Source organism: Mytilus edulis, chromosome 4 (genome assembly GCF_963676685.1).
Source record: "Mytilus edulis chromosome 4, xbMytEdul2.2, whole genome shotgun sequence".
Classification (NCBI taxonomy): domain Eukaryota; kingdom Metazoa; phylum Mollusca; class Bivalvia; order Mytilida; family Mytilidae; genus Mytilus; species Mytilus edulis.
The window spans coordinates 30213423-30238212 of record NC_092347.1 but is presented as its reverse complement, the minus strand read 5'-3'; the positions used below and the strand labels follow the sequence as shown (position 1 = coordinate 30238212).

General features: G+C 30.5%; 2 protein-coding genes across 4 annotated transcripts in view; one reads left to right on the top strand and one right to left on the bottom strand.

Moving 5' to 3' along the window:
* LOC139519400 (MAU2 chromatid cohesion factor homolog) overlaps window positions 1–14291 on the top strand; it is a 30153-nt gene extending 15862 nt beyond the window's left edge. The window contains 8 exon segments of the mRNA XM_071311452.1: window positions 76–153; window positions 907–972; window positions 1702–1829; window positions 3256–3333; window positions 4712–4823; window positions 10849–10939; window positions 11724–11851; window positions 12436–14291. Coding sequence (XP_071167553.1) covers window positions 76–153; window positions 907–972; window positions 1702–1829; window positions 3256–3333; window positions 4712–4823; window positions 10849–10939; window positions 11724–11851; window positions 12436–12477 — 723 coding nt within the window. The 3' untranslated portion in view covers window positions 12478–14291.
* A 2551-nt stretch (window positions 14292–16842) lies between these two features.
* LOC139519398 (transcriptional repressor p66 alpha-like) lies at window positions 16843–24329 on the bottom strand. Of its 3 annotated transcripts, XR_011663580.1 has the most exons (4): window positions 24021–24272; window positions 21769–22226; window positions 18305–20431; window positions 16843–18247 (listed from the first exon to the last, which is right to left on the bottom strand). XR_011663580.1 is itself a non-coding variant. In XM_071311450.1 (3 exons), exons 2-3 carry the CDS (start codon window positions 22221–22223, stop codon window positions 19003–19005), a joined length of 1884 nt encoding a protein of 627 aa, XP_071167551.1. In that variant the 5' UTR covers window positions 22224–22226; window positions 24021–24329; the 3' UTR covers window positions 16843–19002. The 3 variants fall into 3 exon arrangements, 2 of the variants coding, with proteins under 2 accessions (XP_071167551.1, XP_071167552.1); XM_071311450.1 differs by having other exon boundaries at window positions 16843–20431; window positions 24021–24329; XM_071311451.1 differs by lacking the exon at window positions 24021–24272 and adding an exon at window positions 23205–23397 and having other exon boundaries at window positions 16843–20431; window positions 21769–22255.
* Between the last annotated feature and the right edge of the window lie 461 nt (window positions 24330–24790).

Below are 24790 nucleotides of genomic sequence, written 5' to 3'. Positions count from 1 at the left end.
CTGAATTTACAGTATTGTGTTAAAAGTTTCAGAGTATGTTTTTATATTTGATATCTTTTTTATTATTTATTGCAGATATTTCAAGTTTGTCATGTCTGTCAGCAACAACCAAGATTATTCACCACTCACGGTGCACAGATTCATTCATTACTGGTAAATATTAAATAATGTAATCTTGTGTGAACTCATATGTAAATCTGAACATAACTTACAGTTCAGACAAGTAAATAGAATTAGAAATAAATGAAATCTGAAGGGAAAGTTACCAGTGTTTAATTTTTTTCAATGTATTAGCAAATTTATAACATAAGGAGTATATGTCAATCTGAATGTTAAAAAAAGGAGGAGGATAATACATGTATTAGAGAACTGGCTTTATAGTGTTTAATGTAACTTCAATTTGAATTTCATTACTATGATCTTTCTTATGATATATGCATGGCAATTGTCAGGCAGCAAACTAAACAACAAAGACAACTGTATACATGCTGGATAGAACAAAATGGCAACATATAATCTCTACAAAAAAAATTTATGATATCTTTTTGTTAGTTTGTTCAAAATAATGTATAAACTTACCTATTGTGATAAACAGAAAGTTTCTTATCCCAACAAAGAATATTAGTTCAGAGAGACAAAACCTTCTTTACTTCTAAATTTCTAAAGAACTTGAACAGTTTGTAGTAGATTAATAATGCCAATGATGATGATTACTTTATTACTATGTAGCCATTTGTTAGTTCTGTAACAAAAGTTTTTCCCCTTCATAGTTTTAGTTCAGTTGTACCACATCCAAAATTCTCTTTGTGTTCATGAATTAGAAAACAAAATAAGTGATAAATTAAAATCTATTTTAAGTTTGGATGTATTGACAATTATTATTAACACATTATTTGTGTTTTTCAGGGTTTATATGCAATGTCAATGAATTGTATGGAAGCCGCAGAATCACAGTTTCACACAGCTATAAAGGTCAGTGAAGGTCATATGAATGACTTATATCATGCATTGTTGATCAAGTCCCCCTATAAAATAATCTCTAAATAGATAAAAGTCAATCTATAGCCCTATAGAATAGTCTCTAAATTAACAATAGTCAATGAGATTTAATTTGAATAAAGAGTCTCAATTGAAAGACAGCTTTTTCAGGCTCATTAATTGAATTGTATATATTGACCTCACTTAAAAAATTATTACCAAAGATAGGAAATATTAAAAAAAAAAGTTGTAAACAATATTAAAATTAAAATTGGTATGAACCATTTCTTTTTCAATATTAATAGAATGGTCATTAAATAGTACCTCTTTAACAAACAGCTTCTATGTTAACTGAGATCAACACATCATAACAACAAATTACAGAAAAGATAATAAAATCAGAATATGTTTACAAATTACAATGTGTTATGAAATTAATACTGTATACCAACTTATTTTGGCGGATACTTTATTTCACATTTAGCCGTTGCTAGCCCATTTCACAGCCATATAATTTCACAATTCTCATATTTACTAGATATAGTTAAGTAAGGAAAATCCAAGTTTTACATATTCGTAATATAATTCTACTCATGAAAATTAGTTGGTTTACAGTAGTACAGGTGTTTTTTTTCTATTTAAGAATTTACCCAGTGAAGTGTTGTATTTCATTTTGTATATATTTAACTAAATAAATTGAGGATATTGTTTTTGTAATTTTAGTTATCAAGAGGTACAGAACTGGCAGCATTCATCAATTTAAATTTAGCAATAATATACATGAGGTCAAACAGACAAGATGAACTACTTCAAATTTTAGAAAAAGTTGACCCAGAAAAACTTCAGGCACAGTAAGTTTAAAAAAATATTAATTCTATTAAATCCACACTTATTTTTCTCTCTCAATTTATACATCCTTTTTTTTCTTCAATTAACTACATTGAGTCACAAGTAGACAATTGTATTTTTATAATAGTTTAAAGCACTATGTGGCAATACAAATGGATGAATGAATTCCAATCTTGTTTTAGGGATAAAGATTGCATTCATGCAATTAAAACCCTTATTGGACTGGCTTGCTAGTTATCAATTTTCCAGACTTTATCGCTTATATTAAGATAAAAAAAAAAACCAGTGCATTGAGCACAAAATCTATATATTCCATCCAGGAACATTACAAGAAATTTATCAGTGAATTATATACCGAGAAGTTATAAAATGATGTGTGTGTATAACCATACTTGTGAAGAAAATTACATAGCATGGTAATTGAATCTTGTATCTGTTTCAGAAATATAAGTTATGTCATTGCTAAAGTAAAAATTTAAATTGTACTTATTTCCCTTTGTCCACAAGTTGTGGTTGAACCCAACTACAGTTATTATTCTCCAATTTATTAGTGCCTTCCAAAGCTTTAAAAACACAATTTCTAGTTGCATTTTTTGTTGTTTCATACAAATTGAATGCAATCTTTACCCTTCAGTGTGCAGAAGCACTTTGTTTAATCACAATTTTTGTTTTTGAAATGTCTGAGAAAAACCACATTCTCTGAACATACTGATAAGAAGCCTTAAGGGGGTTCGCGGGTCTAAATCATTTATATAGGATTTCTCTATATTTTTCTATAAATTAACTTTATCTTATAGTTAGTAGAAAAATAAAATAAAAAAGTGGGGTCACCGTTCATTTGCGCTCACAATCTGCCTTCGAAAGAAGCATACATTTTTGTAAAGGTGTTTTTTTTTCTGTTGAAGTAATATGAGAAATAAAGGTAATATCGAAATAAAAAAAAGAAATTTATTACAGATATCGCTAAAATTTTACAATAATTTAGTTTAAGTATAGCTTATATGGAAATTATATTAAAAAAGATAGGTCACCGATGAGTTGAAAAAGATATTTCCATTTTAGAGCCAAAAAATGGCATTTTTCCATCAAAGGGAGATAATTTGGAACTTTTTCAATGATGTATACATTTTGAAAGTCATCTGGGGCCAACTCGAATTGATTGTTTTGGATGATTTTTGTACCATATGATAAAGTAACAACTACAAAAGGAAATAAATAAAATTTGTAATGAAAAACAAATGTTTGATTTTTTTCTGAAATTTTTATACCCTCGAGCCTCCTTAATAAAGAGTTATTTTCTACAAAACACAAGGCAAGTATTAGAAGAAAATTCATATTATATTTGTTGTTGTTATTGGTTTTGGTGGTTTACTTATGTAGTTATTGCGCCTTACATTCATATTATGTTTGTTATGTTATACTTTTCAGATCACATGGTTTGAAAGCTTCAGCAAATTATGTGAGAGGATTACAGTCATTTTTTCAAGCAAGATATAATGAAGCAAAGTAAGTTGACTTATACTTTGGGTAGTGTCTACTAGCACAAAAGTTATGGGTATGCATCAATGTGATAGCAACCCAACAATAAAAAAAACCCAAAAAGATATCTATAGAGCGCCATGCAATCTTAAACCATTTACAATATATGTTAATCACTAGATCAATCCCAATAACAGTCTTTGTTCTTCCTGTGGATGGTTACTTTTATGCATTTATGGTGCAGACTTTTTTTAAGTAGCCTCGTGTTATTTATATGACCTAACATATCTATTACTAGGTAAGGTCTCCATGTACTGTAAATTTAAAAATTATTAGGTCAATAACAGTATGTAATAAATTTATATGACCTAAAATATCTATTACTAGGTAAGGTCTCCATGTACTGTAAATTCTATTATTGCAATTTTGTCATGTTAGACTAGACTGATTTTAATATTTGCAAATAACCTGTATTATTCATTTCAAAAATTCAAAATGTGAGTTTAAATTATTGCGATTATAACCCTTTTATATTTTTCTCAATAATGAAAACATTGCAATAATTTCTGAATTTACACTTACAAACTTAAAGTCAGATGAAACTTCACATTAAAAAAATAATGCACATGTTTTTTTTTATAACTAAATGGCTAGTTTTTATTATAAAACTTATGTACATATACCTTTTTCTCCAGAAAATTCTATTTAGAAGAAATTTACTTTTTTTTTTATTGTTGCTTCCAGTAAACAATTGGCCAATTTGTTATCCGTGTGCAGTGAACTCAGTGTGCCATTTCTCGTAAAAACCTGGTGATCACAATACGCATGGATCTGTCATTTAAATAAACCATTATCTAAAACTTCCACATCATAACAGACAGAGGAAAAAAAAATATTGATGATTATACGATATGGATGCTTAAAAAATGATAAAATCTTGCATAGAAGACTAAGTTTATGATACATACATGTACATGCATTGGTTCAAGAATTGGAGAGACATTATGTTTCACAAGTCACTCTTTTCATATGACTTTACGTCTGTTGAACTTTTCATTTTGTTTTTAGTCCATCACACTTTTGGTTTCTGTCTATAATCAAAGTGTTCCTTCAAAAATTTATTACATACTGTTACTGACCATTATAAGTACATTCTGGTTTCCTTTTGTTTTAGTTGCTTGGGTAATCAGCATTTAAGGGTTATAGCCATTTCTTATGTAAAAATATGTGATTATGTGTGGATTAAAGAAGATTTAATGTAAATGTCAGTGAGACAGCAACCTAATGCCACAAACTATCAAAAGATAGATGTGTAAAGTAAACATGTGAAGCATACATGATTGTATGAATAGAAACCCTGGCTGTTTTTTTGTTTTTTTTTTAAATTTATATTTTTATTTTTCAGACATTATCTAAGAGAAACATTAAAGATGGCTAATGCAGAGGAGATAAACAGGATGACATCTTGTTCTTTGGTTTTACTGGGCCATATCTTCTTATCTATGGGTAACAATACTGTAAGTTTATTTACACAAGAAGTATGTATGTTGATAAATGCTTGATATAGATAAATCTTTTCATTGACATGTAACAGCTTTGAATGCATTATTTAGGTAGCACAATATGTATAATAAAACAATATTTTCTGTAGAATTTATATTCAAAATCCTTTAATTTAACAAAACTGATAAACTAAATTATATTTTGTCAAAACTATCTAGTTGCAAACCAATTGCAGATATGAAATGTTATGATTATGTTATACTTAACCCTTTCCTCAATGGACATGATGGAATTTTATTTTTTGCATACTTGATTTGCATAGGATATTTCAATAAAATACTGAAAATATGTTTTAAAGTATTAATTCATTGCGAAAAACAAATATTTTATCAAATAAATTTAAGCTAGATATTCTTATGAATATCCTTTTCATATTGAATACAAGTTTTTTTAAGTCGGATGCAGACATTTCAAGTCTAAAAGTATTTTAACCATAAGACTACACAGCTGTCAAAAGGCATCATTATGGAGTAAAGGGGGTGGTGTCAAAAGGTGTCATTATGGTGATAATAAGAATATCCCCAAAATAAATGTCTAAGAAAGGCTGTAAATTCAGAAATTATTGTGCTGTTTTGATATTGCGAAAAATGTGACAGTGTCATAATTGCAATAATTTTAACTCACACTTTGAAATTTTTAACAGGTATCAAACAGGAATGTTCTCAATATCACAACAATTAAAATTGCATTTTAGTAAAAAATGACAAAATTGCAATAATAAATGCACACATTAATTTCTGAATTTACAGTAGTCCATTTAGGGCTAAAAGCAAAATAAAGTATATATATGAAAATAAGTTGGTTCACAGTATACTGTTATATAGATATAGTACATGTTTCCTGTAATATTGTAAGAAAAGTATACTGGTTTATAGATATAGTACATGTTTCCTGTAATATTGTAAGAATAGTATACTGTAGCCCTTTTCACAAAAAATCTTAAGATATATTTTACTCTTAAGAGTAATCTTAAGATTTTTAGGTTTTTCACAAAAAATCTTAAGTAAATCTTAAGAGTAAAAACTATCGTAACTTTAAGAGTGCTATTACCCACTCTTAAGTATATATTTTACACTTAAGAGAAATCTTTTAAAGAGAAATATAAGAATATAAGAATTTAAAATGGCTGCTATATATTTCTTTTTAATTTTATAAACAGATCGAAGAGCTTTAAGAAGAGATCACGTTTTTCGGGACCGGACCGACGACCTTGATTTGTTAAGTAATGGCCATTCAATTGCACGGTATCGTTTCCCAAAGCAGTCTATTTGGATGATTTAGAGATGTCATTAAAAGAACTCCCAACAAATCAAATGCAATCCCTTCCCATATTCAAGATGTATAACAAGACTAACAACACAAATCAAACGTATCTTCCGTCTTGTAGTTAAATGTGCAAATTTGGTGTTCTCTACCACGTCCGCTATGGAGTGAAACATTGCAAATTATGTTACGCCAATCCCGAACACTTACACTGTACACACAAGCAAGACTAAAGGTTGTACATATATTAAGAACGTTTAAGATCAATAAACCTATTTTCCAAAGCCTTAAATTTGTCAGTCTGATTATTGTACACACAGTTTCAGAAATGGTCACATTTGGGATGAGATATGAGGGTACTCGGAAAAAGGGGGAATTGTCCGATGACCTGTTTTTCAAACTACCTTTATTCAATCCATTTCAACTGCACATCTGCGTACAAATGATTTCATATTCGGGTTTTATTAATTAGAACAACAACAGTGCATGCTTATCCGATTTAGAAATGTAGTAGTTGCTTTCAAAGCCGGACATATAATTTATTATTACAAATTTAATTCAATGTTACTGTTTCAGTCATGTTTAAAAAGGTAATACATTGCTTCTTAAATGTTTGTTTACACAGTCTTCCAACTAAGCCCTTCAGAGTGAAAATTTCATATCTTCTCTCAATTATAAAATGGTTAAGTAGAGATATAAATATGTCATCCACTACTGATTAGGGGACAGATGATATTACATAAAACAGATGTTTAAAACAAAAACTGAGTGTGTAAATTTTTGATAAACCCTCAAGTAAAGAAATTACAAAGTAAAAAGTAAATATTCTGATTAAGTTTTACATCTACACATTACCTCATCAGATATTAAAAAGAAGAAGTACGAGTTTTGAATAATGTATCATTTTTCATAGTTGTATATGTTATATTTAAGCTTTGAATCTTTAATATGGTAAATTGCAGTAAATTTAAACAGCTTAATTAAGTTCATTACATATACATTAATTTGTTGTTACTAAAATACTATGAGAGCTCAGCCACACCCTCTTCTTTCCATGTATTGATAGATTGTCAAAAGATGTTAAGAAGAAAAAAAAAGAATATAAGAAGAACAATTAGGTCTTTTCTCATCTAGGGGATATATTTATAGATCGCATTGATACTAAATGATACCTCAATATTTTTATGGTAGGGGTGTGCCATTCTGGCCTAAAAAATGTATCAATTTTAATATACATGTAACATAACGTTCAGCACCTATAGTCAGGAGCAGATCCAGAACTTTTTGTAAAATGGGGGGGGGGGGGGGGGGGGGCTCTGACTGACCTAATAGGGGGCCACTCTAGTCATCAGTGATTCCCTAAATAATGAACCAAATTTTTCCCATGAAAAAAGGGGGGGGGGACATTTGGAACTTATTCTGAAGGTGAACATATTAATTCATATATAAGTTTAATTTAGTATATTATAATTTTAAGATTCTGAATAGCATATTCTTATATGAAATGAAGATCATACATACCCCAAATCAATATATAGTATGTTATAAAAAGGAGGGTAATTTTTATATAAAACCTCTCAAAAAAGGGGGAGGCAGTGTCATGTATTTTTACTTTTAATCCATTTACTAGTATGCAACAATTACCACTTGTGGATCAGGATAAAATAACATGTGCTTCCTGTCATCTAACAAATTTTAATTGGAGTGACAGTTTAATTTGAAATTATGGTGTTTTTCTAAGTGGTGCAGATGATAAGCCCAACATCATTTTGATGTGATTTCTCGGGCTTAGTTGTAAGACTGTACAATTAAAAGACATGATGGGTTTCATGAAAACACTTGGTATTCTGCATATCTGACATTAATTTCCATATACAACTTATACAAGGTACATTATATATGTACGTCCTATGTCCTTGCTTAGAGCTGAAGAATAACTTCTCAAAAATAGGGTCAGACATATTGATAACGAGTGAAAATCACAATAATAATCGACGACATTAAAAATAAAAAACAGATAGAAAACCTATAACCATTAACTAATAAATCTGGGAATGTTGTCATCTAAAATTTAACAAAGCTTCCACTGACTAAAGTGTCTTCTTTTCAATAAATATTATTATAGAACGATATATATATAATACTATTCATAATAGGAACAGATTAAAAAAAAAAGGCAAAAGATACAAACAGGTCAATTAAGCTCAAAGGTCGAAAACAAAACAATAATACTATGACGAGTAATAAAAAAAACCACACAGGTCTCCACTTACCCTAACATAAAAAAAACTTAAAAACTAATCAGCAACACCCCTCTCTCCTCCCCCCCAAAAAAAACAAACTAGGGTGATCTCAGGTGCTTGTTTTTAAGCAATGATGGCTTTCATTATACTGCATGCATTGAAGACCTATTGGTGACCTTCTGCTGTTGTCCGTTCTATGGTCGAGTTGTTGTCTCTTTCACACATTCCCTTTTTCCATTCTCAATTTATTTTTTTAGTATGTATAGTTGTTTTATCAAAATTCACGCTAAATCAACACAATGTTTTTTGAAAATATATGGATTTTGTCCAGTGTCCCATCGTGATACTTGATTATTAACGGCGCAGATATATATATATATATATGATTCATCCGTTTAAAGCAACGTTTCCATTCACTTTAGCTCTCGCAATTCCCAGTGCTGAGTACACGTACACTACTTGCAATATCCCGTGTAAAAATTGTTAATCACATACAGTCATACAGATGTTCAATCCGTCCAAGCATATATATCCCAAGTTGACAAAATCTTTGAAAAATCTTGCAAGTTGCAGTGCGTAATTTCTGCGACAGTTATGTTCTGAATAGGCAGTGGAGTTTTGATATTTTGCCGGTCTTAATTAAGATTTTAATAGAAGTATAGAAGTATAGACATTAAGAATAAAAAAAAATTAGAAACATACAGGGAATCTCTATACCAAAATGTCTTCTTTAAAAAATTATCTAAATTGATATTCTTTACTTTTAGAATAAGTAGTCTCTAAAAATGTGTATTTTTTAAATATCTAAAAATCTTTAGCATAAACATTAAAATTGATACTACATGTAGTACTTTTTTCTTTGATAGGAAGACTATTATAGTAACACCCAACAACTTCAAACTGCTTGACGAGCGTTACAAAACCAGTGCCTTGCTTTTTTGTGATTTTCTTTTGAGTCTAGCACCAGAAAGGTGCTGCCGCTGCAGACATGAACTATACATAACACTTGTTTCTTTTGCGTCTGCATCACTTTTGCAGACTGAAACTCATAATTCACTTGCCCTAAAAGTATATAAAGCAACAGAAAAAAATAACTCTAAATCCTATTGATATTAAAATGTATTTAAAACCATTCAAGAGAGAATCAATGATATAGCCGTCCAGAAGCAAGAGACTGGCACTAATCAAACTAAACAAATTAAACTTTTTTAATATACTATATAAACCTAATAGAAGACCCTCGTATGTTGATCAATGCAAATCCAAAAGTGATAGATCGACATTATGTAGATTAAGGTTAAGTGCTCATACTTTATCTATTGAAAGAGGGCGATATATAAAAATACCAAAGCAGAGTAGGGTATGTCTTTGCTGCAACAATGGAGACATTGAAGATGAACTACACTTTCTTTTAAAATGTTCATCCTATAACTATATGAGAGATAACCTCATCAAAAAATTAAATAATAATCTATTGAACAACAATTTACCTTCTTTATAATATACTTGAGTTCTGTAATAATGTATATATACTTCTCTTTTTTTTTATATTTTTCTCGCATAGTTATCCGCTGTCACTTCTTCATTGTATATGTTCCGGACCATATGAGTATTTGGAACATACGCGTATGGTCAGACCATATGAGTATTATACTCGTTTGGTTATTAACGGGCCGGACCATATGAGTATTTCGACCATAGGTATTTTTTTTTCAAATATGCAATAAAAACGTTCAATAATACAATAAACTGACCCGTCATTTTTTTAAAGATACAGACTGTATCTTAAAAAAAATGACGGGTACGTATAAAAAATGTATTAATTTTACAATTCACAGGCTACAGAAACATTAAATATAGATGTTGATCTTAGTATTCATCGCTAATTGTATTCTTGCATGTATGCTTAAAATGACATTTACTTCCACACGGTACCATAGCTTTCTTGCATTTGCACGTCTTGTTTGTTCACGAACATTTTCCAATACACCTTTTACTGTTTTACTTGCGAGTGACAATCTAACACATTTATAATATTGTTTTCCGATTTACTCACTCATTACATATATAATCGTGCACTGGAATTTGCCGGTGGTGTACTACATATTGATGCAGCGTGTAATACATATTATACGTATTGTTTTCTTTTTCGTAGGTTTTGACAACACTGTGTGAGAAAATTGGCAAAGGGGCGACTATAAGTGATAATCGGAAGTCGTCATTGCGCATGTGAAACGAAAGTAAAACAAGGTTGCTATGCAATTGTTTATCTTACGATTAGTCGTAAGTTTTTACTTAAGATAAAAACTTAAGAATACTCTTAAGATAAAAAATAATCTTACGACCGTCTTCGTGAAAATGACTTAAGATTTCTCTTACGATACTCGTAAGATTAAATCTTAAGATTTATCTTAAGATTTTTTGTGAAAAGGGCTACTGGTTTATAGATATAGTACATGTTTGTCTGTTTTAGGAATCATTAAACATGGTAACACCAGCTATGAAGTTAGCAGGAAAGATACCTGATGTTCATGTCCAGTTATGGGCTTCATCTTTACTCAAAGGTAGGAACAATACAAATTAAAAAAGAAGATGTGGTATGATTGCTAATGAGACAAATCTCCACAAGAGACTAAATAACACAGAAATTGAGAACTATCGGTCACTGTAAGGCCTTGAACAATGAGCAAACCTATACTGCATAGTCAGCTATAAAAGGCCCTGCAATGACAAATGTCAAAAAAATTATCAAAAAAGAAAATTAAATGCCTGATTTTAATATGTATAATAACTTTCTTACCTTGGATGTCCCTTTGGAATAAATGAACTACTGTTATCACAAATTTCATTTTTGCCTTCTTTTTTATCCAAATTTGGAAGGAATAAAGTATGGGATGTTGGATTAGTTTTAATCAGAGAGAAAAGATGGCCACCACTGTTAATATGATTATGATTGACTATTTTTTTTTTTAAATCATCTTATGTAAGATGACGTTTTGAAAATTTAGATATTTGAAAACAAAAAGAATGAAGAAAGGACAAAATGCAATATTGATTAGGGGATTTCATAAAAAATCATTTATACATATCAGATTTCAGAATGACAGTTCTTATAATTGCAATGCTAACCAAGACAAATTATTTGTATTCTAAGTAAAGATAATTTTCTTTGGAAGTTGACAAATATTTTGAAGGGTTAGATTGCATGTTCTACCAATCTGTAACTAAGAAAGCCACCATTTTGAATTCTTAATTTTTTTGGTATGTAATTTCTCAATAAAAAAAGAAAAAGAAAAAACCAACAGTAGTGAGGCACTTAAATATTACTATGTTTTTTTGTGTGTACAGATTTATATAGGTTAAGTGGTGACAAGGCCCAGGAAGAAGAAGGATGCAGGTTACATACAAGTTACTCACAATCATTACTCAAAGATCATTTCCAGTCATCACAGTTGTCTGAACATGGACTTATTCATGTTAGTATTCTAGCAATTCTGTGTTATCTCATTTTATAGAGATGGCCATGATAAAACCATTATTTTATTCTATTGATTGTTTTCAAATTTCTCAATTGTGTTTCATCAAAAACTCAAACTCATAGATAAACTAACTGAAAAATGCTTCACTTTGTCAAGTTGTCAGACTGTGGATTCACTATTATTAGTTGGATACCAATTGTCATGGATTTTGTAGGTACAGGTGAACGACAAAATTAAATATCCACTAACATAACGTTTTCCTTAATCCATGATAATTGGTACCCACGAAAATAAATGTATCCACAGTAATTTAAAGTTAAATTAAATGAAGTGATGAATGTGCTTATTTTATTGTTAAATGATTAACATTGCCATTATTTAATCGTTTTGAGAAAATTTTGCTATTTTAGTGTGTTTTCATTTTTGGTACTTTTGCCATTAGTCGATTAAACCCAAGTAGGGACTGCAGCCAAGAATATCACAATGTATTCAATATGTTCGATTAGTTTTGCTATTATTACTATTATTTTGAAATGGAATATTTTGATATTTAAATTAAAATGTTGTTCTATATTTTTCAGTGGACTGAAGGAGCATGTCCGTTCCATCTCAATACAACATAAACCATATAGAGGGAATCACAGACTCAGTGTTAATTTAACATGGGCAGCATACAGAAAAATAAGTGTTAAAAAAATATATCTTGCTGTGAAATATATTGATATGACTCCCCAACATGGGTTGTTAACATGGATAATAAAGAAGAAATGATGTTGAAGTTGCTTCAATTTAGGTTTTTGTTGTCGACAATTTAATCTTAAGATTTATTTTTCGTCTGACAAATTATATGTTCTAAAACTTTGTTATTCTATGAAGAAAATTTTTCACTGTTTCACCAGTTTGGAACATAAGTCTAAAAGGTGTTTGAACAGTCATTTTACAAGTTGTATTTCTTTACAGGGATAAATTAGGAAATATGTGAACAGTGAATTGTGATTTTTAAAATCAATGAAGTAAATATTCTGACATTAGTTTTTAAATAGACTGTAAGTATAGTCAAACAATATATGATATTGATTTATTTTTCTTTTATTAAATTTTATAAAGTCCATGACAACTTGCGAACTATAAAAAAATATTTGATAGTTAATCAGTAGTTATATGCATTAGGATAACTTAAAAATAGAACTCGACTTTATTGGATTACTATGAATATATTTCAAATATTTAAGAAAATAATGTTTTGGTTATTGCAAAAAAAAATTTTTTTTTAGCTTAAAAGCCAAAAAAATATATTACTGATAAATTTTAAAATAAAACTGCAGTTATATATACCGTTTTTATTGTGTGGATGGAAATGCTTATATATGTACACTTTTATAGATTGTACACTTTTATAGATTAGTAAAAATATTTTGTTTAAGAAACGGTTTTGGATAAGAATTAAATGGATTTAGAAACATCGACCATAATGAAAATTGGACATTTTGAATGTATTATTATAGAAGATTTGATAATTATATTTTTTATGTATAGTATTTTACAATTGTACATTCTTGTATTTCTATTTTATACAATTGTAGCATGTATAGAAAAGAATATTAACATTTACATACACTTTTATTTCCTTAACATTTTATTGTTTGGTTTTAATTTGTTTTCGTAAAGGGCGATGTCTGTCAACAAGTTAAATAGAACGCAAATGTTTGAAATTACTGAGAAGATTTTCATCCAAGCATATTTGAAAAGAAATATTTTTTTTTCTGACACTACTAAAACTTATTATGTCTACAAACAAGGAATTTGTTCTAATAAATTTTTTAACGACTTGTAATATTGCTTTTGTTTTCCAGCAAGTAGATAAGCTATTAGGTATATGATGTCAAATAGTCACTGTACTTTTTAAACTGAACCTATTTGACTAAACTTTTTTCTCTATGTGAGTTATCTCCCCATTAAATGTAATTTTTTGGAAATTTTTGAAAGTACATTGAAACCCAATTTTTTGAAAACCAGCATAAAATAACCAATCATGACGATAAAGTTCATTTCAATTTTTTTTTTATCACCAAAACTCATGGAGGAAGGACGCTTAATTTGCTATTATTTGTCAATAAGTTTTGTGAACAATGATTTCAAATTGTTTTCGGGAACATATGAACTAGTATAAAATGATCATGATACAAGAGAAATGTATTCTGATAAGTGTTACTTTCAGCAAATCATCCTAGCAGAACTGTTAACTCAGACATATGTGAAGTCTGATTCTGATATGTGCAATGTATGACTACATTATAGTGTAGTTTTGTAATGAAATGTATCTTTAGTTTTGATAGAATGCAGCAAATAATGCATGTTGTCAATTATAATAAATGTTTTCTATAAACGTGTTGTTGATAAAAAAACAAACATGAAAATAAAAACAATTTAAAAATCATTTCCAGTTGTTTGTTTAACTTCTTATGCACTCTTAGGTGGGAGAACACTAGTTTAAGGTTGTGTAATGGTTTAAAAAATCTTGATCAGTTTAACTTTGCTTTGTAAAAAAGGGTTGTATTGTGAAATTTGTATCAATTTTCACTCTAATGACTTGACACCAAGGGTCTCCTGTGGCGAGTTATCTCATTGGCAATCATACCACATCTTTTTTATATTATAAGCTCACCTTTACCATCCCTTAGCATCTGGCATCCATCACCAATGTCAACTTATTACAATAATCTCATCACAAGCCACTGATTAAATCAAACTTTATGTGAATTTTCCTTGGGTTATTTAATTTATTAATCATAGGAGCCTGCTCATAAACATACACAATGGCTGTGTGCTAAAAATAGTAAGGTCCACTGTTCATAGAAAATGATAGTACTCACTTCAGGTTAAAGTTTTTGATCATGGAAGTATTTGATGAAAGTTTGAAATTGAGAGTCCAATCAAATTGAAACTTAGTTCACATGTTTCCTATGATATGATCTTTCTGGTTTGAATGCCAAATTAAGAGTTTTGACCCCAATTTCACAGTCCACTGAACATATAAAATAAAATTGTGTGTGGGGAACTTCACTATGGACACAATCTTGTCATATCCTATGAGTGGATCTGGATTAACCTGATAATCTTAATAGAATAAAATGCTCATCAGGAAGCAATTTGAAACAACAGCAGTGGTCTGACCCTGAAATCTCTTATGGAGATTGTCTCATTGGCAATGATTGCCACATCTTCTTTCTTATATTAACCAAGAAAGCTTAAAATTTTACCAGTAAACCATAAAAATGGGGTCATGGTCAGATAAACCATGATTGTTGGTTGCTCAAATTAGATGAGCCATGCCTATCTTATAATAAACTTAATTTTTGTATATTTGTATTAACATTGCGTCATACTCATAGATCAATTTATATTTTAGTGTATTTTACTTGTTTTTGTTAATATGTCTTGATTGAGTTAAGCCATTTCAATTGATATTTTATAGTGTGTCTTTCTATGTTGTGATATTACACTATTTTTCTGGTTACTACCGTTAGGGTGAAGGTTGGCACCCATTAAAATGTAAACCCACAGCATTTGTTTGCACCTGTCCTAAGTCAGTTGTTCACAAGTGTTTCTCCTTTCTCATTTTATATATAAATCAGACAATTGATTTTCCACAAATAATTTTTGGGGCCCTTTATAGCTTGCTGTTTGTTGTGAGGCAAGGCTGTGTTGATGGCCTTACTTTGACCTATAATGGATTACTTTTACAAATTACGACTTGGATGCAGAGTTGTCTCATACCACGTCTACTTATATCTATTAAATGTAGGTAACATAATGCTTATAGTATATCATGTATATTGGAAACAAACTGACCAAGAAAATTAGGTCAAGTTCAGATTATACCTGCCACAAAGACATGTACACCTTACAATCATTCCATACACTAAAAAAAGTTGACATATTGCGTAGTTTTCAGAAGAAACAGGATACCAAAACATTACTAGAGGATCAAGGAGCCTGTATCGCTCACCTTGGTCTATTGACATATCAAACAAATGACACTCTCCAACATTGTAGATGAGAATAGACTTCGTGAATTTTTTTTGATGATCTTGTATTTCTGATCTTTAAGTCTGTTTATGGGAATGATTATTCAATATAAACTTGATGTGATAAGACGTTCCCTGCATTTTTACTAGACTGACATACTTAGCCTGTTCACAAGATAAGAGTCTGCAGGAGGACCTGTCACTCTACTGGACAAATGAAATTCAAAACTGCCATTTCAAATAAGACCTCAATGTTGTCATCAGTGTTTAAGTAGTTTCCATGATATCACAAATTGACTTGAAGCACTATTGTTCTATAAATCAAACACCACAACTTCCAAACAGCAAAAGAAAAAAATCTTTCACATTATGCTGACACCAATTTGCCTTACTAGAAACTTGAAACAGATCAGTTGAACATGTGGAGGAAAAAGTGACATTTTTCAATCAATCAAGAACCATAACTCCTGTTAAATTTGAATCTGCTCCATCTGGTGCTGGGGAGGGTGGGTTTTTGCATCATGTTGGACCTCACTGTGTCTCTTAAGATGAAGAACAGCAATGAAACAACCATTTCTTTGCTTTTTTGTCAAGTTTTATATGTAGAGTTTTGTGTCATGAAAAAAGACTCCATATCCCTACTTTTCCATTCAGTACAAAATAAATATTTTAATTTGAATTAACAATGCAAAACAAAATATATACCTTTTAATAACAGGTTGGTATCGTTCGAATGAAATGTATAATTTTAATGTATGGCACTAAAGCCTCGCCCTGTGTTTTAGATCTGTTTGATATTCATATTGACAAATAGGGTTTTTAATCTTTTCATCTAATTGTTTTTTTATTACCAAGTAGACAACACTGTGTCAATTGGTAGTTTAGTTGTTGGGTATCTGTCTTATAAGCTCCATTTTTATTCAATGTTTTATAAAGGCAATAATGAATGACAATGATATATTCTTTATGATACTTTCTGCATTTTATTTAGTCAACTTATTAGCACTGGTCCTCCAATAAATTAATGATTTTCTGTATCCCTCATAATGCACTATATTAACATAAAATGATTTCACTGATGAAAAAAATAAATTCAAAACTCATAAAAAAACATGATAGATAAAAAGAACTGTGAATCACAACTCTTTGATTAATAAATAAGACTATGTTCATGTATAATGTAAATATATGTACAGGATATGTACATCATTGAATACCAGGAACAACTTGTACAGATAATGAATACACACCATTTGTTTTACAACTGTGAGATCCATCTGAAAATTTACATCAAATCAGTTATTCACACTGTAATACAATACAGTATAGTACTCTTGTACTTTTGGTAAATGGAACAATGAACTTGATGTAAATATGAAATTGGTTACATGATCATGCTTAATGTATTTAAACTTAACAAGAAGCACTAACAGTTGTGTAGCTATGGAACAATTCCAATTCATAATAACAAGTTTAACAACTATATCATTCACAAAAGCCTAACATATTAAGGTATTTATTTTGATTAATTCAAATGTTTAAAAGAAAATTTTCAAAAAATATGTCACTCACAACTATAACATTTAAGAAATTTAAGAATATGTGGAACAAGATCCTTTATAAACATCAACTTAATATCTGAAGATATTTCAGTTGAAAATAATTTTGTATGTTATCTCTTATCAAAATATTACACACACATGATACAAAAGTATTATATCTGTTTAATTCTTTAATAATGATGTCCAGCAATGATTATCTTTATATTTATCACTGTCATTATCAACTTGGCCCTACCTAGCTAGTTTCATATAAATAAAAAAAATTATACCATTCAGTATGTGACTGCAGTCTAAACAATTTTGCCTGATATATTTTATTGCCTCTGATCATGATCAGGATTGGAGAAAAGATTTATAAAAATAATGATGTGAATCTAAATCTTTAATTTTTAATCCGCATATGAAAATGAAATTGAAAATTCATACCATTGCACAGGTTTTGGTTTGGAATGTTTAATTTGGTACCTATTATATAACTTTTTTTTTCAATTTTAAGAATGTAAAGGTTTCCATTCTGAAGTAACAGGTCAGAAGAGAATCAACTTTAAAAAACATCTTGATTTTTTTTGAAATAAGATAATGTTTAGCATTCAACAAAAGTTCTAGCAATAACAATTATAACCATGAAATCTCAAGTCCTGCTTTTGAAGGCCAAGGTCAATACACTGTACATGTTTGTAGAATAATGATCATAATGTATGATGATGTTATTAAACATGATAAAGGTATTATTGTAAGACAAATTGAAGTTGATTTTGTTCAGATACTTGGTTATCCTGAATGGAAAAGCAGCAATTGCCAATCTCTTTGAAGATGTTAGAGGAGTGAAATAAATGACAGGATTCCTTCCACATTTGAACTTTGTTTTTTATATTTGACTTAACATATGCCAAATCACTGAATTTTTCTATTGCAACCTACATGTATGTACATTTTTAATAAAATATTTAGATGATGAGCTCGAAATTGACGACTCTATCCCATTGATATAAAAAATATTGGATAACTGATGTTAAAATGTTAGATGATGAGTAATGGACTACAGCAATTCTGTTAGTGACATTTAACACAATATTTAGTCAAATTTGTTCTATAGAAGGAAATATAATGTACAAAAAAACACAAGTTTTACTTCAAAATATAGTATTTTAACAGAAGTGAGGAAACAAATTGATATGCAGAATCATCTGTTGCTACAGACTCCTTACATTACTACAAGTCACTTAAACAAATCAAAACCCCTGATGTTTATAGACACAGTATTTGATAAAATTCGCCTTAAGGAAACTTTGATAAATGTTAAGAAAGTCATAGTGTAAAAACCTAAGGTAGAAAAATGGTTACATGTTCAGTCAGAAAACCAGCTTATACATGAACATGTTCATTGTGGTTTTACAAACCAAGAAAGCTATATACTGTATAAACTATTAAGTCTAATTCCTGTAATGATACTAGTGTGTTAAATCTACAATATGGAACAAGTTCCTCTACAGCAAAGTCACAATAATTTACACTGATTAAAACTGAACACAGCACACCATATTTATAAAGTAATAGACTAGGATTTCCATGGTGAACTACCATGATTTGGTCGTATCATATCCAGCAAATATTGTCGTTGTAATTCTGAAGCTTTGCCACCGAATGGCATTTGATAGGGAAATCCACCACGTGCACCAAACGATGGCATTCCTAAAGGTTGACCCATCCGTAACGCTGTTTGGTGTGCAGCTGCAGCCTGATGTGCCTGAATAAAGTTTTGATGTTGTCGGAGAGCTTCATTGTTGTTGGCGTACTGTGAATGATTAGAACTAATTTGAGAGGTGTTATGAGAGGGTCTACTGTTGGATGGTGGCGGCGGTGCCTGATTAGTATTGCTACTCTGAGTGGCCTGCATTCTCTCAATTTCTTGTTCCTGTTGTAGGGCTTTGACGAATGCACTTTTTAGTCTATTTGTGTGCTCCTGTTTCAAAGCTTTCTTTTGATTAGTTGTAACACATTGTTCACATATAACATTTTTAGAGCCTGGCTTTTCTCGTTTCCAGACAGGAGTAAAGTCTGAGTTACATTGTACACATGTAAAAGGATTACATATCAACTTTTCATCTGGATTTTTCTGTCCCTTAGAAATAAGATTAGCATCAATAATATAATTAACTGCCTCCTCTAAACCTAACAGATATATAAAATCTGGACTTGCAAGACTGGGTATAAAGTTCATTTCTGGCGGTGGGGGTTTAGGAGGAGGTATTTGAAGCAATGTCTTTTCTAACTGTTTACGTAGTGCCATTTTAGCAGCAGCCTGTCTTTGTGCTGGTGTTTGATTATCAACAGGTGCAGATTGTTGAGGTGCCGACGGACTAGAACGGTAGTTAGGAATATTTCCATTCATATATCCTGCCTCTGGCTGTCTACCCATGTTCACAAGTGGTGGGGGGCCATGTTGATGTGCACGGTTATTATTTTGTTGACTATTTCTCATTAACTGAGGTGGCTGACTATGAGCAGGATGTGCTTGTTGTTGTTGTTGCTGCTGTTGCTGTTGTGGTCCTCGTACTAATGGCGGAGGCTGTGAACTCTGTTTCTGTTGTTTTGCAGGTACGTTCTGCTCTGCTATATGTGTAGTCTGACTTTGTCTTAATTTTTTTAAAAGAACTAATTTTGATTCTTCATTACGAAGTTCTGACTGTAACTGTTTTATAAATCTTTTTCTCATTTTGACTTCAGATACAGTTATTTCATCAGAATGACCATTCATCATAGGCATTTCCTCTTCATCGGAGAGCATAATAATATCTCCACCATTTGACTTAGTGCTAAGATCCATTGCAATTTCTCCATTTTTTCGACGATTTTCCTTTTCACTGTCTTCCGATTTAACCGTTGATGTATCATCATCTCTGTCCTTCTTTGTTCCTGAATCACTTGCACTCTCATCAGAAAATTTATCTTGGCTATTATCTTCAGAAGCATCATCAAGTTTTGTCCTAAAAAAATAATTATATATTAGACCATTTTATGACTTCACATGTACATCCATTGGATCTGTAACGATCTATACGTTAGTTTGACAGAACATGATGTATTCACCTATTTTTTTATAGTTGTAATTGGCTTTGAACTAGCTTTCAGTAGCTATGAGTGCTCTTATTTCAGTGCTTTGTGTCTTGCACATATTTGGGACACTTTTGATTGAGCACTAAGAGCACTAATTATTCAACTGATTTTTTACAGTGTGTTTTATGTTGTGCTGAAACACCTTTACTCCTGTCCCAGGTTTAGATTGCTCAAAAACATGTTTTATTATGTCACATTCTTTATGTTCCTGTAAGTGTGTCTCAAGTCCGAAGCCTGTAGTTCAGTGGTTATCGTTGGCTTATGTATGTCATATTTTTTCCCGTAAATTGTTTTGTTTTTCATGTAAATTAGGCTGTAATGTATTATCTAATCTCTATTGAATTGTTTCATAATTTCATGTCAGGGTCTTATATTGCAGACTCTATGATTTCTCATTGTTGAAGGCAGTATGGTTGCTATAATTGCTTTTATCTTTGCTGACCAGGCGAGGGCAAGAGGGAAATTGACAAAAATAAGTTAATAATGTATGCTTACCAGTGCTATAAATAAAAAAAAACCTAAATGTATATAGAAATTTAATATACACATATATAATAAACTTAAATGGACACTATTTGATAGCGACCGCTTCTCTAAGAATGACCCTAGCTTACCGTTCCTTTTTAAAAAAAAAAAAGGTCCACCATTCATCTCCAGTTTTTAAGATTGATGTTTGATATTATTTAAAGAGGTTTTTTTTTGTCAATTATCATAATGATGTTAAGTGTGCAAGGGTTTTAAAATGACAGATTTTTTGATAAATTGGACTAAGTAGGTACAATATGTAAGTGCATTCTAAATTTTACAACTTATCAATGAGGTATGACTGCTATTGACTTGTTAAAGCCAAATTGACGCAAATCATACAGTTAACATGGTTAATGCTACATGTATCTTTAAACCATTATCAAAGAAGTCTTAAGGCCTAAATTAGTATATTGTTTGCTTCCCCAATCCCATCCCTGCCAAGCCAGAAGTGTAGGTAAGGAAATAATTTTATTTTTTCCTAAAAGCTGGAACAATATCGGAAGATCCGGCAAGCCTAAAAATCGGAAATGAATAGAATATTTGACTTAGTTTTGACAATAACATTTTTTGAGTAGCATGGTTTTTGCAGGGTCGGTTGGGATTTGGGAAACAAACAATATTTTACTTTAGGCCTTATCTAGACTTTTTTTTTACCAAAGTCAATTGAAATAAATATTACCGTTTCGAATCAGAGTCATAGCCATTTGTAACTGTATCTCCTGTTCCTTTATCCTTATAATCATCTTCTATATCTTTTGGATCACAATTGTTTTCTCTATTTTCTTGCTGTTCACTATCTTCCTCCATGTTTTCTTTTGCATCACAATCATCTTCTAAACTTTCTTTTGGGTCACAATTATCTTCTAATATTTCTTTTGGGTCACAATCATCTTCTAAATTTTCTTTTGGGTCACAATCCTCTTCTATAGTTTCTTTTAGATCAATTTCTTTTTCTTTAGGGTCACTATTAGCCTCTATTTTTTCTTTTGAATCATGATCTTCTAAATTTTCTATTGAGTCACAATCAGCCGCTATATTTTCTTTTGAATCACAATCTTCCTCAATATTTTCTTTCATATCATAATCTTCCTCCATATTTTCTATGGGATCACAGTCATCTTCCATTTTTTCCATAATCTGTTAAATATATAAACCGAATTAAATTGCTGAAAGATACATTGTAGCTTGAATAAATTCAGAATATGTCCCTTGAATATATAGTTATAAAGGGACACAACTTAATAACAATCAGAGTGACGCTCAGGGCTTTCCATTGAAGCCGGTAGCCGGCGGAAATCCGCCGCTTACGGTGGTTTCAAGTGCCGGCTACTTCACTGCCAAAAATATAAATTCAAAAAGAAAAAAATATCTTTTTCAAATATTTACAGGCAGCCGAGAGACGTATATTGTCGCAAAGTCGCGGTCACGATAAACAAGGATGAAAAGTCAATGTTTACCTTGGGCTAAATATAGTTCACATGAATTCATGTCACTGATTGGTTGTCTATTTAAAGTCAGAATGCATCGTTTCTTTTCAAAGATAACAAGAGAGACGTTCCGGTGGTCATTGAATGATAACAATAGAGACGTTCCGATGGTCATTAACTCGTTGGCTTTTTTGGGCTTTTAAAACGTGAAGACAATCAGATAGGATGACAATCTTATGTTATGGAATAATATTAGTCAAATCAAAGAAAGTGTAGTAGATCATATTGTTCAGAATCTGGAAAACAGTATCTTTTGAAGTTCATTTTTTCAAAGCCCACGTGGTGTTCAGAGAATCAAGGTCAAAAACGAAAGTAGAATATTGTCGACGCGACCTCAAATAAATAACATTTCCAAATGATTTCTGTATCCGACTTACTGAACAGTTTACAAAAAAAAAGAGAAAATCAGAGGATATATGAATTTTCTGTCAATGCTTGAGAAATAATTGTATGATTTAAATACGCGTAACAGTCTTTAGAGAGAAAAGGGGGGTCATTTGTTTACAAATGCACGTAGTTAATATGCAAAATAAAACGATCAAGATTTCTAACAAACCGGATGATTATTTAGATAAAACTCCTTTAAAAGTAAATGAATTTTAAGCATAAGGTAATGAAAATAAAAAACTGACATAAAAAAAAATGAAATTTCTTTGAGTTTTTTTTTTCTTTCTTTAATTTCCTACATAAAAAATGGTCATTTGAAAGATTAAATTAGGTGCCAGGAGATTGCGAGAATGCAGGATTATGCTCTATTTATGCCAGAGCTATTTATTCTGGCAAATAAATAATAAATAAATGTAGGATGCACCAAGTCAGTTGAGAGCTTCAAAACAGCTCTCTAAAGTCGTCAACATGTGCTATCTCTCATATCTAGTTACAGCCAGAGTTGGTACCTTTGATGATACAGAAGCATTGTTAGTTTATTTTCGACTTGCGAGTTTGAATGTCTCTTTGACTTTGAATCTTGGTGATCTTTCGCTGCTCTTTTGACCATGAATCATGATTATATTTCTAGTCGGAATTACATTTGTAGTGATTTGTACATTGACGAGGAGATTCTTGATCATAGTCAGAATTAGTTTGAAAAAATTTTGGGACGAGCTGTTCAACATACATATTGTTAAAGATTGAAAATAAAAAAAAAATGTGACAAATTAAATTTCTTCGATGCACTTCCGGTTTGCAGTTTTCATTTGATCCGCCATAGTTTAAATAATATCTTCTATTTCTATTTGTTTTATTGATTTAGTGACCAAATGGTATCGTGCAATCAAGTTATTAGGTGTAACATAATAGTTGACACCAATATTTCAAGTTCTATACATGTATGACAAAAGAGGGGGGTGCGTTTATATTATTTAAATCTTTTTATAATCACATTTTAAATTGCCATTGTCGAAAAAATCTATCGTCAGAATATTTTATTGCGACCTGAACTTACTGTCAATCAACTTCTTTGCAAAAATAAAACCCTTAAAGTCAAGATCGATAATTGTCTTCTTTGTCCACTACTACTTTCACTCCATCCTCTTTATCCAAAGATGGCATCCAATCACTTTGGGGTTTACTGATAGTGTAACAAGGAGCAAACAAACAAATTGTTGACAGATAAACAACACTCTCGTAATGATTGGATTGAGAAGGTCACGTGATTCTTTGAGGAACCTGCGAACATGCTTTATGTGGCAATACTCCAGTGACCCTCTGGTTAAAAATAGACACACATCTCTTTTCACACATTGGTATGCAATCAATAAATCAACCACCATGAACCCATTTTTAAGTTAAATTATTTTCAAAATTGGTAAATTTTACATAAAATTAGTCTAAGCTTTTTAAAAGTACAATGATTTTCTGCTAAAATCAGTCTGCATTTAAAAATCAATATTAAGATATTTTTAGATCAATTTATGTTATTACTTATCTTATCCGCAGTTACAATGGCGACTTTGTCATGCACTAGTGGTGAAGACCTAATTAAATAAAAATAATTCGTTTAGAAGAAAAACTGTATTTTCGACATTTGTTCAACCACAAAAAGTACAGATAAAAGAAATAATAAAAAAAAATGCACATAAATAGCCAAAAACAATAGGTTTTATCGGTAAAATTTTTATCATCATTAGCAAGACTTCTGACAGTCAAAAAGCACCTGTAGACCATGCAAATATTAAAAAAAAGAGACACGTACGTTGGACCATAAAGAAAACT

Excerpts from the sequence above, each read along its gene's own strand:
- LOC139519398 (XM_071311450.1), bottom strand. The coding sequence starts at position 22,223 with ATGGAAAAAATGGAAGATGACTGTGATCCCATAGAAAATATGGAGGAA. Across the intron at positions 20,432-21,768 it reads TATGACTCTGATTCGAAACG|GACAAAACTTGATGATGCTT; the intron begins GTAATATTTATT and ends TTATTTTTTTAG.